The following is a 17,259-nucleotide window of genomic DNA, read 5'->3' on the forward strand; positions in this document are numbered from 1 at the left end:
GACTAAAGCTAGTCGTGGGAAAGGGGTCGTTCCCAGGCCTGGAACTTCCGTTCCAGGAAAGTTATATTCTTGGTTCATTTCTAAAGGGAGTCCATCGTTTGCCTTCGTCGTAGCTAGTTGTTCTTGTGCTACCTTATTTTCTCTATGTGTATTCTCACGTCATTTAATAAAGACCATGTACCAACGTTTATCGTCTATCTTTGGAATTTACGTAAACCATTACATCTGCCAATATAAAAGGCATACAAATAAAGAACGAAATAGAGGTTTACAGAGTGGTGACGGCAGAGGTTTACAGAGTGGTAAAAAGAGGTTTACAGAGTGGTGGCAAGTGGTTAAAACTAGTGGAGCATATATCACTAGTGGAAAACCTCCAAGTGACATTTGAGTGACCGTTATAAGTACTGACGACATCTCACGCTAAATACAGACAACATATTGAAGAGCTATTTCGCCCACTACCAAAATTGCTTGTGATATTGAGCCGCAAATACTACAAAAGACTGATTAAAAAGACATCGAAATGTTACGAGGTATTGAACTTTCTTCTATTCAAAGCGCCTTCTTGAGAAACACTTTCTTTTAAATGAACATTTTGAAATAGGCTGTTACACAATGCCTAATATGGATTTCCTCGCGATAGCTTCTACCTACTAATTCAAATTTCTACAACTGAGAGTCTCCGGTCGATTTCTACCTTCATTTAGCCATTCTACGTTTAGTAAATTTTTTTTACCTGACTTCATACAATCGATGTGTGATCTACATTTGACAGTTTCCAACCAAAATTTAACATTTGGAATACGATAATCAAAAATTAATTCTCAATTGTGATTACATTTGACGCTAATGATTTAATTGAAACCAACTCCAATTGGATTTGGAACGGACTATCTTTCGTAAGTGATTTAGCACGACTAAACAACCCAGTAAATTTTATTAGACCCTTGTTGTTAAAGGTGAAGTTTATTGCCCAAAATCTGGTGTCCGTAATTAAAGAGCTGTGTTTAAAACAAATATTTAAATTTTTAGAATAATTGCTTTTTCAAATTTTGATCTCAATATGTTAGTTATTATTTCTATATTTGATCCGGCGGAAACTGGATATAGCAAAAAGGTTGCTTTTGATTTTGTAAAACAGTGGAGGGAAAATGGCATAGTTCCATTTATTTTATTTGACTCCTCTCGATTATAAATTTGTCAAGTTTAAAACGTGGATTACTTGTAACATATGCCCCAGGCAAAATAGTTGGCAAAATGGTTGCAGAGTTTGTAGGCGTGGCTCAATTTAAGGATGAAAGGGCATATCTATTCTATAGAAGGATGCAAAATTTAGGAAGGTCATGTAGGGTGTCCTTAGAAACTAGGGATGATGGTGTAGTCCTTGGAAGATTTGCTCTTAATTTATTCAAGGAGGGTATCAGACCGTCCTACACACGGTATTTGTTAGAGAATAGTGCAGAATTTTTTTGTTTAGGTGATGCGTACAAGGTTGCAAAGCAATATGAAAAGATAGTGGGGAAAGGAGACACGTCTTCTTTTTCCGATGAATTTTTTTCTGCGCTGACGAGGGTGAAATTTGGACTCAATGATAATGAGAAGGCACTGCGAGATGGTACTGATTCCTCGCAGGGCGGTTTGGCTACCCAGGAAAAAGGAGCTGGTTTTGAGGTCCCGTGGGATGGTACTGATGCCTCACGGGATGTTTTTTTTGTTGCACAGCGAGATGGTACTGATTCCTCGCAGGGCGGTTTGGCTACCCAGGAAAAGGGAGCTGGTTTTGAGGTCCCGTGGGATGGTACTGATGCCTCATGGGATGTTTTTTTTTGTTGCACTGCGAGATGGTACTGATTCCTCGCAGGGGGGTGTGGCTAACCAGGAAAAGGGAGCTGGTTTAGAGGTCCCGTGGGATGGTACTGATGCCTCACGGGATGGTTTTTTTTGTTGCACTGCGAGATGGTACTGATGCCTCGCAGGGCGGTTTGCATACCCAGGAAAAGGGAGCTGGTTTTGAGGTCCCGTGGGATGAGAAAAAAAGTGGAAAGGGGGCTGGTTTTGAGGTCCTGTGGGATGAGGTTGATGCCTCACGGGATGGTTTTAATGCGTAGCGCTAATAGTTATGTAGAGATATCAACAATAGTACTGCCATTTGTCGAACCATAAGTTAGTAGAGCAAAACCAAATAGGTCAAAAGCGAGGTGTTCCATAGCAATAAAATCCCGAGGATTTTACTGGGAATAATATCTTAACGTCATTGCAGCATGGTATGATTTTTAAAGTTTCTGCAATTTCTTTTATTTGTCGCTGGTATTTTCAGGATTAATTAGCCTTTCCCGGTCATTGCTTTTGCCCTAATCCGAAGTTTATACATAATCCCAACTTTCCTTGTCCTCGTCAAATTCAGGAGATGGGGAACAAGTCTATTTTAAAGTATACAAAGAAAAATGAAGTGTTAAAATATTCAGTTTCCGACTACTGTTGTTAGTGTGTTTCGTTTATACTATGTAAGTTTTTACTTATGCAAGTATTGTGTAGTGTTTGTATTATGTAATTGTTTACTAGTTCATGCTGTAGAATGTTAGTAGGCGAGAAGTGAATAATTTGGGAAGGGAATGTTTTGAATTCAATTAAAGTTTGGGGGTTTAATGAGAAGGGGATAAGCCAAATTTGGGAAATTTAACTTAAAACAGGGGGGAGAATCTGTAAAGTATTTAACATTAATTCGAGAAGCTTTCCGGGTATCTCATTTCTTAGTTAGTTGGGCATTTATGTGTCAAAGATAGCGGTCCAGGGGGGAGCTCTTGGGACTAAAGCTAGTCGTGGGAAAGGGGTCGTTCCCAGGCCTGGAACTTCCGTTCCAGGAAAGTTATATTCTTGGTTCATTTCTAAAGGGAGTCCATCTTTCCCCTTCGTCGTAGCTAGTTGTTCTTGTGTTACCTTATTTTCTCTATGTGTATTCTCACGTTATTTAATAAAGACCATGTACAAACGTTTATCGTCTATCTTTGGAATTTACGTAAACCATTACATCTGCCAATATAAAAGGGCATACAAATAAAGAACTAAATAGAGGTTTACAGAGTGGTGACAGCAGAGGTTTACAGAGTGGTGACAGCAGAGGTTTAAAATAGCTTCAAAGTCAATAATATCAAATGTTTTATCCATGGTATGTTAGAACATTATGAAAATTTAACCGTAACGCATGGCCATTATATACAAAATCGCAAGGACGAATGAAAATCGCTCCTTTTATTTGAATCCAATTACCAATCAAGTTATCGTATATAGAGTAATCTCCGCTGTCTCTGATTGGCCCCAAAAAATGGGTGTGGCCTCAAAAAACCAGTCTGTTTGTGTTATACAATCTCGACTATACTCTCAAAACGTGTTTGGCCACTTTATAGGGTTGCCCGCTTTTTAAAATGTGCACGTCAAACTGTACTGCGTATTCTTGTGAAATTCCTTGTGCAATTGATATCAATAGCAAAAACCATTCTGATTGTGTTATACAATCTCAATTATACTCTCAAAACGTGTTTGGCCACTTTATAGGTATAAAAGGTTTAATCGCCTTTTACAATGTGCACGTCAAACTATAGTGTATATTCTTATACATGCTAGAGATAAGACAAATTACGCAATCACTCGTCAAATCAGCATATAGGTTACTACTGACGGATACTTGTTTTTTTTCCAGGGATGATTGTATCGACCCAGTGGTCTTAGAACATCGTGGGAGGACTCAATCGAACGGAAATTAAAAGTTATAGTATCCTTTTTAAGTGACCAGAAAAATGGAGGGCAACTAGGCCCCCTCCCACGCTCATTCTTTTTCCAAAGCCACCCGGTCAAAATTTTGAGATAGCCATTTTGTTCAGCATTGTCGAAAAATACAATAAATATGTCTCAGAGAACGACTTAAAAGTTCCTGGAGGAAGGGCTGCAAGTTATGAACTTTGCCCAATGTTTACATATAGTAGTGGTTATTGGGAAGTATACAGAAGTTTTCGGGGCGGATATTTTCTGGTAGTTGGGGGGGGGGGGTCGGGTGTTATTTGGGAGGATATTTCCGTGGAGGAAGTTTTCACGGGGGAAGGGACATTGCCATGAAGGCGGTGCCGGATTTCCCAGCATATTTAAAAAAAACAATCAGAAATTAAATAAAAAAAAATTTCAACTGAAAGCAAGGACCCGCATCAAAACTTAAACCGAACAGAAATTATTACGCATATGATCGGGGTCGACCCCTAGTCATTACCTCGCTCTTTACGCTAAAGTTTTTAGGCACTTTTAAAAGTGTTACTTATTGTTCTAATTAAGCGACCCTTGTGTTTAAGGATTCGTTTTTAAAGAATTGGGACAAAATTTTAACTTTACTTAAAGAATTGGAACAAAATTTGAACTTTAGCGTAAAGAGCGAGGTATTGACTAGGGGGCGAACTCCCTAATATACGTAATTAAAAAAATACGAATATAGAAGTTCGTTACGTAAGTTAATTCGAATAAGTTACGTCAGAACAAAATTTCGAGAAAGCCATTTAGCCAAAAGAGGGGGCGGCCCCTTTCATATATGGAATAATTTCTGTTCGTTTTAAGTTTTAATGTCGCTCCTTACTTTCAGTTAAAAAAAACTTGTTTTTTTTAATTACTTGCTGAAAAGTTTAGCTTGGTCCATTTTGTCAGTTGTCTAACCCTGACAAACTAGTTTTTCTTTTTCTTACCTGATTTTTTCTCTTGGTTTTATCAAAATCATGAGGTGTCTATTGTCACTTTTATGAACGGAATGATTTGAGAATGTTAAGAGAAAGGCTGAATGTCCCAATTCATACTGAAATGGTTCTATAAAATCTCTATAAACTGTAACAATCTTTGGGAATCTTCGGGTGGTGCCGGAATGAAAGAGGCTTACCTGCCAATGTGTTGACCTCAAGCAGCTTAATCCTGCGAATATTTTGCGGTAGAATTGATAGTAGCAATCTTGGTTTAATTATTATGTTTTGCATTATCTCCCCATCCTTGTTAAAAAGAAGAATATTTTAGCGAATTGTCTGCATAAAAGGAAATCTCCTGAAAGTTAGCCGACGGTAGTAGTGTTCAGTTTTCATTTATTGAACAATACATTTAAACAAAACACTCAAAAAGCACATCCCTCTCCTCCCGAAAGACTAGATTAGTTTTCATAGCAATTTTCTATTGGATATGGAAGACAAAGATGTGTCTATCATCTTGTTCCTCTTCCGAGCTTCTTCAAATTTATGTATAGTTTCTTACTTTCTTTTTTTCAGTTATTCTACTTCGACGCTAGAGTTTGTTAAACTCTATGAAGGAAATTTGTGCAATAAGAAAGATAATGCAACTTTAACATGACAGTAAGTCAAGGAACAAGCACAGAGAAGGGGGAAGGAGCTTATTTATTTGAGGACGCAAGAGATGATCCTTGCACTTTTAAATTGATTATTTCTGGTGCAAATAATTTGAATATTGAGGTAAGATTTCTACAACTATTAAATTATTCAGAACTATGTATAAGCTATTCACGGGTGCAGATAAAATCAACAACAGCTTTAAGCGACACTTTTTCTGGAACCGGAAAAAACTCTTTGGGTTTAGTCTTCCTAACGCATCTAACATTCGCATCTCAGGATTTTGGGTTGCAATACCCGCAATCCCGCAATGCCCCTACTCAGTGTGTCAGAAATTTTCAATGGTTCGTACTTCCTTGAATTAAAAACAAATAATTATAACTCTCAAAATACTAAAAGTGTAATATTTAAAAGAAGAGGCTCTGCTGCTGAAGTGTTCAATTCAACAACTTGAAAGCCCTCCCAGAAGTACAGTTCTTGTTCAGACAAGTCCAAGAACATAAACAACCACTTACAAATTGAAGCATTTCTATTTAATTCTTTTGGAAAAAAAAATTTTTCTAACAATTTTCTATTGAAAAAAATTTGAAAGTAAAAATTACAATAAGTATGGAATCCCCGTTTTTTCATCCCCGAAATAGGTAGAGCCGGTTCGCCCCCCCCCCAAGTCTATAAGTAGCCTCTTAATTCCTTCCAATTTTAGTCGAGATCCGACAACCTCTTTTGGTAGATGGCCTGATAGATAGACAATTTCTTCACACTGGCATTTCTTATTTACGTCACAGACTAAGATTGACACAATCACTTTACATAAATAACCTACCAACCAAATAAAAGACGTCAGCCGTGTGGCTGGCTTCATTTTCCAATCATTTTTATTTTAAAATTAACAAAACCAAAAACAACTAAAGGTAAATAACTAAATGAAAAAATTAGTACTAAAAAAATATTTTTATTCGTCACAGCCTACCCACATCACCGCCACCCTACAGCTAACTCATAGTAACCCCCTAGTCTTTTTTTACTTTCTTTAAAACAAAATCAAGATTTTGGCCGCTCTAATGCTAAAGCGGCCAAACACGGCATTTCAGCATTCCACACTGAAACAGTGTTGTTTTTAATAACCAAACCCCATCTCATTAGGCGTCGGATTTCATGAACCATATGGCCGACGTTTTTTGTAGATTAGTCATGGTTAAACTGATTCCCAGGAAAACATATTCCATAAGTACTTAAGGAACGATTTATTTAAACACAGAAATACATAAACTGATAGCTGTAAGTAACACTCTTGTCCAACATTCAGAGCACCAAGTCTTTTTTTAAATGTGACAGCATATTCGCACCGGTGCAACCAGAGTCGCTCTTAGGGTCGGTGGGACTCGGTGTAAAATTAATTACAGCCTCCCTTCCTACTCAAATATAAGCAAAAAAAGCGAATCAAGTCAAAAATTGATCATAGTGGCACCCCCGCTACGGCATCCCCAGCTATGGCGTCTGGAGCAGCTGCCCTGGTTGCCCCCCTCAATATCTCTGGGTGCAACTGGCTGAGTGCTCATATTGCTTTGTTTAGCACTATTCGAATCCTTTTTTTGTTACTTATGAAGTTACTGGCTCATACCGCGCACACGTACCCAATATAGAAATCAAGAATAGAGCCATATATAAGATTGAAGGTTGGGACTGGGAATGTATGTTTCAGTTTTGGGATTATCCTTAAACATCTAGAAGTATTAGCTGATTCAGCTCAACTAGGACACTAATTTTTATTTCTCAGCGAATTTGATTGAGATGTCGGCAAAAAAAAAAAAATACCCGTTATTATGTTTTCAGTTCAGTTTAATTATATCTTATAAGTAAATGTGCAAATGACAAGAATCATGAAGCATACGAGGATGCATACAATGCATCAGAAAGTTTTAAAAAATTGGAAAAATTAATCGGAAAAAGTTTTAAGTTTTAGATCTCCAGGTTAACCTTTCCGAAGTTTTTTCCTAGAACTCTGGATAGCATAACACGATTCCCAAGAAGTTCACTTTCGTAGATTGGACAGCTTTATTTTAAAATAACCTCAAATGAGCAGAGCTTAGTTTTCAAAATACCACTGTATTAAATTTTTAATGTAATAGAAGCTGAATTTCAGCATAAACTCTGAGCGGGCTTAGGGGCGGCAGCTCCTTCATATATAGAATAATTTCTTTCCGTTCCAAGTTTCAAGACTCCTTACTTTTATTTAAAGAAACAAGGTTTGTTGTAAAAAGAAAACTTTGTTTCGTTTTTAGTATCATATTCAGAATTATCCTAAACATTAGGGGGCTGTATTTTATTCCAGTAGGCTTTGTTTTTATTCCAGTAGGATAAAAAATGTATCTAGGACTATTGATGTTTACTTATCATTTTATTATATGGGTGGGGGGGGTTGTATTATAAATTGTCTTATGGACATAAAACTACGTGCTTCTTGATATTTATAATTTTGGTAATATTTGCACCCCTTCCACCCAAAAAAACAACAACAAACAAAATATACTTGGCATCCTCTAACCTGTATATTTTTATCAGTTGTGGGTATTGTTTTAGATAGGATTCTATTGAACCCTTAAAGATAAAGAGTGAACGAAATGCTTTTATGCGACATCTTGAAATAAATTGTAGAATTTGTACTCTGTCAGATAGGCTTCTGACAGGCTCAGTAAAAAATTGTTCTTGGATTTTCTTGTAATATGATTACACAGCTATCGAATAAGAAAACAATATAATGCGACGACACGCCCCATTCCCCCATTATACTCCTTCAAGAATCCTCAGCGCGTTTTCCAAAAATTTTCGGAAACAAACTATCAAAATCAGCGAGAGAGGGAGACTTATATTGTCCTTCAGAAAATTGTTGGGTCTTAAAATTGTGTCATCCAATTACAAGATGTGATTGCAAGATATATAAAATAATGCAGTTGTCATTATGGAGCTGGACACAGGCTTTTTCATATGGATTCAACAAAATACCAATTTTGTTTTTTATCAAAATTGATTTAAAACCAACTATATAAGAGCCCTTAGCATATTATTGGTCCAACTGAAGTAGGGTCTTTGGTACTCGCGTCGGTTCTTTTTTGTTTAAAGTCAAGGCAATTGTTTGCTAATTTTGGTACCAATGAAATTGACAAGTTTCTAAAATCCGGGATGCGGATTGCTTACTTTTTTGGTTAAGAAAATCAACAAGTTGATTTATAAGACTTTAAATTACACGATATTACCTAAGGATTATCATTTTTTCTTTGCGTACCAAGCAAGCTGCAACTCCGACTTTAGATTTCTTGAGGTTCGGGCATGTACAGTACTCCAACTGCTACTGTAGATAAAAGGAGACGTCTTTTTTGTTTTCATAGAGTAGTAGAATTAGTAAGCTTCTATCCCGGGCTTGGATTCCTTTGGGTCCCAAACTTCAGGGTAATCCAACTGCTACTATCCATGTTGGGTGACGCCATCTACTTTATTTTTAATATTCCTAGGGTGGTGGAATCAGCAAACTGCAATCCCAACTTTGGATTCCTTCGAGTTCCAGAATTTACAATAATGTGACTGCTAATTTACATAAACGGAGATACTTTCTTTCATTTTGAATTCCAAGGATACCAGAATTAGCAAGCTGTTGTCCCGACTTTAGATTCATTTGCATCCCAAAATTAGCAAACTCACCTTCTCGTCATTCTCGTTAAACTCATTTTCTCGTTACCAACTCACCTTTTTACCCCCTTTTTATTCATATTCTAATCATCTTAGTCTTCTGAACTTCAGTTTCTTAGGTTATTATTCACGTAATGCTAACAAATCATTCATTTCGTTTATTTTTGTGTAGAAAACCCAAATCATCTGCACTGTTTGCTGCATCCACTGAGTGGAACGCTTGGCAACTGTATAGCCGTTTCAAAGCGAAGACTGAGTGTAACTAATAGCTTCCAAAAATTGCATCTTCTACCGCTGTCTGTCTGAATGAAAAGAGTTTATAAGTCATTGCTACAGACTGAACCAAAGATGTACATAAGGTTCTTGTGGAGCATGCTTGAGAGAAAACTTCTAATTCGTTATTGGTTTAAGAAAAGTACAATAATAACTTGGGATAACTGACAAAACTTCTAAAAGTATTGTCAATAATTAATACCAGTCCCTTTAAACAGTAAAAAAACGAATTTGGGATAAAACACCATATCTTGCAGCTTCTGTTGGAAAATATCTCCATATTTCTCCTACACCTGTTTAAGACCCTCTGTACCACATTGTGAACATTCACGTGCCAATAGAAAATCCTCTCATTTAGTCAGGATTGCTCTAGGCCTATTTTTGGGTGGTGGTCTAAATTTTGCCTGAAAAACAAAGTAGATTTCCTGACAGCTCAATTTCTGTTGAATGTTAATAATTGATAATGGGAAAAACTATTGTTTATAGAAAAACTCACAAAACTGCTCACAAAAGGACACAGGTATCAAAGCACTATCCGTCTTTTGGGAAGATTAAGGTGTCCTTCTGTAGGCACTTAGAACACTAACAAATAATCATTGTGTTCTCTACTGGACAATTTTCTAGTATCCAGTTCAGAGATGCTACAACTAATTCTGGATGGACTTTAAAAGATGTTGACAAACGGAAACCTAATAATTTGTATTTTTCAAAACCGGTTGGCACTAGGTGCGTAAGCAGAATTATTTTGGGAGGGGGAGAAATAATAAAAGAAACAGCTGGCTTTATAATTTGAATAAGAAGTTCCCGAAAATTCCGGAAAATCAAGGATCTGGGGAGGCCCAGGGCTAAGATAAGATAAGATATTTATTTCAAAAAATGACTATCACAAGCCCCGAAGGGCCGAATTCGCATTTCGGGGTCATATAATAAAAAAAGTCATAGAAATAGCATAACAACTAAAAAACTGGATAAGCAATGTCAAAAACAACAATATCAGAAAAGCAAAGCCATTAATTAGTCTAAAAAACAAAAAGTGTCAAATGTAAGAAAGCTAAAAAGGCACAAATTAAAACAAAACCAAAAAAAAAATTGAGATAAAAATAATGTTAAAAAGGTTTAAAAGAGAGTATATAAAAAGGGAGGGAACGTAAGAGCCAAACGGACACCAGCATGGGTATCAACAGTAAAAAAAAAAAAAAAAAAAAAAAAAAAAAAAAAAACTATTGGTTTATTTTATCAGTAATGAAGGAGACAAAGGTTTTTTTTATATCTGGTGGTTAAACAACGGATGGAGGCCAAGATAGGGATGGGTTCAGATACAGTACGTGGCAGACGGTGTCTGGATGGGGAGTGTCTTTTGGGGAAAATGTTTTCCGTGCGAGGGTTTATTATTGCATTTTTTGCAAAACGAATGCACAACGTTCCTCTCCTGTGCTCAAGAGTTTCCGGCTTGGCCTTTTTTAGAAGGAGTGAATATGGTACCAAAGTTTCTTTAAAAATTATTCTTAGGGCTCTTTTTTGAATAGATTCAATTTTATCTGATTCATCACGGGAGATGCCAGGATGCCAAACTGGACAAGCACATTCAAGATGCAGGCGGACAAAGGAAGTATAAATCTTTAAAGAATGGGATGGGGGAATGTTAAATTTATTCAAGAGCTTAAGGAGAGACATGGACGAATTAGCTCTACGGACAATATCTTTGACGTGGATATCCCACTTTAAATTAGAGGAAATTGTAACCCCAAGTAATTTAAAGGAAGACACAGTAATATCTGGGGGGATAGGGTCAAGGAAGGCAGGAATAGGTTTCAAGAAATTTATCGTCATTACATTTGATTTAGTGGAATTTACTTTCATATTTAGGTTCTTAGCTTCATCCGAAATGTGGGATAGAATTTCAAGGGGGTCACTTTTAATATTCCTGTGACCTACTTCGAGGATCGTCAAGTCATCCACGTATTTCCACCTTTGGGGGAAGTCCTTACCAATATCGTTAATCATGACTAGAAATAAAAGTGGTCCCAATAAGGTTCCTTGAGGAATTCCACAATATATAGGGAGGGGGTTAGAGAAAATATTTTTGTATTTAACAACTTGGAATCTATTTGAAATAAACGATATGACGGTATGTACCAACAGAGGATCAAGTTCAAAGTTAATCAGGTATAAACAATATAATATTGTAGTGTCTACCAGGTTGAACAATTTTTGTAAATCAACTTAGACAGGTTTTAGCCAAACATAGTATTCATAATAGTTATTTCCGATTGTGTACATTAAGTGCAAAGGTAATGGGTGGTGGAAGTTTTATTTAAGTTACCAAACTGCCGGGTGTCAGTACACGGACAAACTTTATACTTAAGCCAGTCACAGAGGAAACCTTCATAAAGTTTGAAAAAAACAGAAGTGAGCGTAATGGGGCGAATGTTGGCGAAAGTCAGACTGGCGCATCTGTTAGGGACAGGTGTTATAAAACCTTGTTTCCAGCAACTTGGGAATTTACCAAATTTTGTGATGTGGTTGAAAATATTTGATAAAGGCTCAGCAATTTTGTCGGAAAAGGCTTTAATTAAGTCAACTGGGATGTCCAAGGGACAAATACTTGATTTTCTAAGCTTAAGAATTTTATTTATAACATCAGAGGGAGAAATAAAGGGGAAGGAAGTATTGGGAGGAAAGGCCCCTAGGGGCCTTTCCTCCCAATATAGGTGAGGCCCCTAGTGTGTGAGGCCCCGGTTGGCGTGAATTTCTATATTGATTATGTTGTTCAAAACACTGTTTTCACTTCCTTCCAGTGTCTAAAATCTTTCCATAATAAAAATCCGTAAGCTTCTCAATAAAAAAGGAGAAAAAAGTAGAACTTCCTAATTTGAAGTAGAAATGAAATATTAAAGCAAGTCTAAAAATTTTTATGGACACTTGTTGAAAACAAAGCAGTGTACTCTAAAAAATAGTAGAAGTGATAGTTAGAACTGTACTCTAGTTAGTACTTAGAAGTGTGGATAGTTATAAGTGTACTCTAGTGTACTCTAGATAGTTAGTGATAGTAGAAGTGTACTCTAATAGATACTAGAAGTGAAAGCACAGGTACCAACAGTACCAGTTTTCATGGAATAAGTATTTTGGCTATATGCCAAAATACTGTTTGAAAATGAAAATTACCTACGGACCTTAGTTGCACATAAATGGCTGGTGTAAGCAAAATTCAGGTGCATTATCAAAATTCTCTTATTTAGTTTTTCGACATTGTCACACTATTTTGTGACTTGTTAGGACATTTTCTAGATTAGCTTGAATATGATTATTTATCTATGTAGCCTATGTTTTATGAAGAAAGATTTCATGCGACATCTGGTAATCGTGCTTGTCATAAATAACCCATGTTGACCGAGAATGGCAAGTCCGGCATTTTCATGCTAGCTTGAACTAGAGACAAAATCCATTTAATTCATTTCACTTCAACTTGGTGGAAGTGAATTAAAAACATTTCCCCAAACACATTCAATTAAAAATTTTTAGATAGCCATTTTGTTCAACGTAGTTGAAAGTTTTGGAAATTAGGTCTTTAAGGATGACAACCCCCTTAATTTCCAAAACTTTCATCTTCGTTGAACAAAATGGCTATCTCAAAATTTTGATTGGATGTTTTTGTGGAAATGGTGAACTTGAGAGGGGGGTTAATTGCCCTCCAATAACTTTCGGCTATTAAAAAGGGCATTAGCTCTTTCAATTTCCAATCGAATGAGCCCTTTTTGAAGTCTCTACGAAAACGCTTTCTATAAAAACCTTATACGCCCCCAGGACATAACTTACAACCCTTGCCCTGAGGGGTTTGAGGGGTTTGTCATCCTCAAAATAATAATTTCCAGAACTTTCAACTATGTTGAACTAAATGGCTATCTCAAAATTTTAGTTGAATGTGTTGGGGGAAATGGTTGGCGTGATAGGGGTGTCAGTTGCTCTCCATTCACTTTCGACTCAAATTCTTTTAAATGTTTTCACTTATAACTTTAAGAAAACAAAAATTAAGTAAAATTTTAAGGAATAAATATCAGCTTATGTATATTAAACTGACAATGCACATTTTTTTTCAGTTAAATTCATTTGAATTTTTTCAGTAAAGTACAAATTATATTCTGTGTTTTAGAAAGCATAGGGTTTAGAACCCTACTGAGATTAATTTCTGCTCGTTTTGAGTTTGACTTATTTTAATTTCTGTTTGTTTTGGGTTTCATTTATTTATTGATACTGATTTGTGGTAGTTGTATGCTTAGTAGATTATTTGATTCCATTTTTGTTCATTTTCGATTTGATGGGGTTCTTTACTTTTTTTTGCAAAACTTATTCCGTGCAGAATTTTTTTTTTCTATTAATCCACATTAAATGGAATACAGGCGAATAATTCATTTCTTAGAGGTGAAAGAGGGACTTCGTTTTAAGTCTTGCTTGTCTGTAGGCTACTGTTTTGCTTCTTGCTTTTTTTCTCTCTTTTTATTTCTCTTTACTGCTCTTAATGTCTTTTGACATATTTTTTAGAATACCAAAAATTTATTGTTATTATTTCAGAGTACTATGTAGCATTTTAGTTTAGGTCTCCACAGGTTTTACCTTAAGGACGGGGGAGGGGGGGTCGACAGCAAAGACATTAAGATTTTTCAGCGTAAATTAATTCAAAGGTGTTCCATTATTTAGACAAAACAAAAATAAGCAATTGTGTTTTGAACGATTGTTTCTGAAGTAATTCGGCATTTCGATTTTCTCATTATGAAATGGAACTGTTGTTGGCTCTACGTTTTCTTTTTTTCTTATTTTATCCGATGTGCTTCAGTTACCTAACATTTAAAATAATTTAAACCCTCGAGTTAAAACCCTCCCTTTCTCTCCAAATGTTCTTTTTTGGCTCTGGTTTCAACACATAACTCCACCAAACTTGGTATCTAAGTGAAAACGCCTTTAAATAAAAGCTGAAATTATGTTTAACTCAAGTTGTGAAGGAGGTAATATCTTTGCTACGTTTTTCCCGAAGGCTTTGAAATACGACGCTTAGAAATAAAATAATTCATACGTTTAGTTTCTAATTTTAGATTCTTGAGCAAACAGCAAATTTTTAGTCGTGCCTTCATGGTCGCGTTGTCTTTCATAGGGACATTTTAAATCTGAATATCTATAAATTTCAGAATTGGCTTGCAACCAATTAGATTCTAGATTTTTTTTTCACATTTTCGTTCTTTTTCAGAGTAAAATTGAAGCTGCATTAAACAATTGCAGAGCCCTTAACATCGAGAAAGTTTCTTTGGTTGACACTGTCAATAATGGCTCATCTGCAAATGAGAAATCTGCACTTATCCGCTCCTGGCCTCGCAATAGGATTCCAGCAAATTATGGTTATGACCAACTGTGCAAATCTTGGAATTTCAAAATTGAGAATGACCCGGGAGTAAAAATTTGGTCTGCTCTTGAACCAAGTGAATTCAATGAGTGCAAGCAATGCCAAGTAGAATGGCAGCTGACCTCCTTGTCATTTGGAAATTTTATTGACAAGCAGACTTCTGAGGAGGTTGCCATTTTGAAATCTCAACCCATGCGATTCCTATTGCGGTTTGTCGACAAAAAGTCACTGGAACTTGAGATACACGGAACAAACTATTCTAGAACAGTCTTATTCGATTATTCATGCCTCCTCGATTTTGCATTAATTGATTGGAAAGAGGAACACGTAGCGAAACTATTTTTGCCTTACAGCAGTGTACAGTCGCTGGTGGTAAAAGACGACAACAAAGAATATTTGAACCTTTCTTATAGAACCGGATTATATGGGCTTGACAGCAAATTACTTCAATACTTCTCAGAAAACTCGGTGGTAACTTTTCACATTACTTTGGATATGAGTAAGAAACCATATGCTGGCAAATCTTCGCCAATGATGCTCCGAAACACGTTTTATTATAGCGGACTGTTTCCTCTTTCAGTTTTTGACACATCAGTTTACATTGAACCTGTGTCATCCCAATCACTAAAAGACCTTTGGGCAAAGGCATTAAAGAATCCCGATTTCCTGCTACTTTTATGGGAACTGTCTGTTATTCGGACACAAAAAAACTGCAATGCGTCTAATGCCTATATAAGACAATTTTTGGAAATGTCACTAAACCTACGAGATACATCTGTCTTGGTGAGTAAACTGAAAAGTCATTTTTTTCGGAAGCCACTTTCATCTTACTGGATTGATTTTGCTTCTTTGATATCTTCTATGAAAGAGGAAATCACGGGTACTTCTATTGAAGATAAACCCTGTTCCCTAGTGACAAAGGTTCGTCAAGTTACGATTACACCAACAAGAAATATATATGATCCTGTTGTGAACGATCATAAATCACGGCTATTTAGGAATTACAGGAAATTTAAGTTTACCGTAATCAGGTTTCGTGATGAAAACCTGCAGAACTTAAAGGGTGTCAATTCTTTCAAATTTGTTCACAGCATACTTCAAAAAGGACTTCTTCTAAACGGTGAAAAATACCATTTTTTGATTACAAGCAATAGTGGGCTTAGAAATCACAATGCCATATTTGTTGCTTGTGACAACGTCGATGTAGCCGCTCAAATAAGAGCAGAAATTGTATTGAACCAGAAAGAATTTCACTCTGTTTCTCAATACCTATCAAGCCTGGGTTTATTCTGCACTAACGACCAACCTACTGTTCAAGTACTTCCTGAAAATATAGAAACTCTATCTGACATAAAATCTGTCTCAGGAGATCTGCTCACTGACGGTGCCGGCTTTATCCGATTGTCCCTTGCTATGAGAATGTCACAGCAACTGCATTTAAACTCTGTGCCTTCTGCATTTCAAATCAGGCTTGCTGGCATTAAAGGTGTCTTATTAGTAATAGAAGATAAGTATATGAATGAATTGACTTCAGAAGGCACAAACATTTTGATAAGGCCTTCAATGGTCAAATTTACGAATAATGACTTTACCCTTGGTGTTGTTGATTACTCACGATTCCTTCCAGTTCAGCTTAACAGAGAAGTAATAACACTCCTTGAATCAATAAATCCTAATGTTTGCCATTCTCTTCATGAAATGCTTGAAGAAGCACTATCAAAAGAAGTAAAATCCCTTGTTCAGCTCGATATGGCCGTCAAAAAATTAAAAAGCTTGCCGAATGACTGGAACATCGATGAAATTTTCAAGACCTTCAACATCCTAGGGGAACATTTTTGGTCTCAAATCGTTAGAAGATTCTTTGTCATTGGCTTTAAGAATCTCAGAATGAAAACGAAAATTCCTGTGGAAAATGCAGCCTTTCTATTTGGCGTTGCTGACCCATTACAAATCCTTGATGATAACGAGGTGTTCCTCCAAGTTGAAAAAGACGATTGCTCTGAGCCGCTTATCATTTCTGGAGAGGTAAGTCAGTCAGACACATAAAGGATCATGAAGAAAAAAAATAGTGAGAGGGAAATGGGATGGGGTACATTTTTACGTTGAATTGAAAGACTCCTGTAAGAACAAACTCATTGTACACAGTTTTTGTGTCATAGTTTTCCGAAGTTTCTATTTCTTCATTTGGGTATTATGTGTTAAAAATTTTTTTTTTAGTATTTTGGTATTTTTCCTAGTGCTTAGAGTCTGTCTAGGATATTGGGTCTTCATTTTTCTTTTTTCAAAAGAACTAAAATTTCAAAAAGAGTTGCATCAAAAAAACTTTTCAGCTAGAATTTATGTTCATAATTTTTCAAAGGCCCAAAGAATCCAATTTTTTTGAAAAAAAGAAGCAATGAAAACACAGAAAGAAGTAGGAAATATTGCTAAAACAAGTCTGAGCAGCGGAGTATTTATAATTGCAGTTTTGAATTCAGCTTAAAAACTTCTATTAGGGTTGTATATTTTAGTTGTGGAGTAAGAAAAAAAAGTTAAATTTTCTGCATT

The 17,259-nt window shown here is 36.1% G+C and overlaps 1 protein-coding gene across 1 annotated transcript in view; it reads left to right on the forward strand.

Annotated features, from left to right (window-relative positions):
* The window catches only part of LOC148952275 (uncharacterized), a 54,546-nt gene that overhangs the window by 17,686 nt on the left and 19,601 nt on the right, over positions 1-17,259 (forward strand). The window contains exons 2-3 of the mRNA XM_089089709.1: positions 5,286-5,486; positions 14,560-16,737. Of these exons, the coding sequence (XP_088945835.1) occupies positions 5,364-5,486; positions 14,560-16,737 (2,301 nt within the window). The 5' untranslated portion in view covers positions 5,286-5,363. The remainder of the gene's footprint in view (positions 1-5,285; positions 5,487-14,559; positions 16,738-17,259) is intronic.

The sequence above is a fragment of the Artemia sp. Qi Xiang Cuo genome, chromosome 5, assembly GCF_049724085.1.
Source record: "Artemia sp. Qi Xiang Cuo chromosome 5, ASM4972408v1, whole genome shotgun sequence".
In the NCBI taxonomy this organism is placed as follows: Eukaryota; Metazoa; Arthropoda; class Branchiopoda; order Anostraca; family Artemiidae; genus Artemia; species Artemia sp. Qi Xiang Cuo.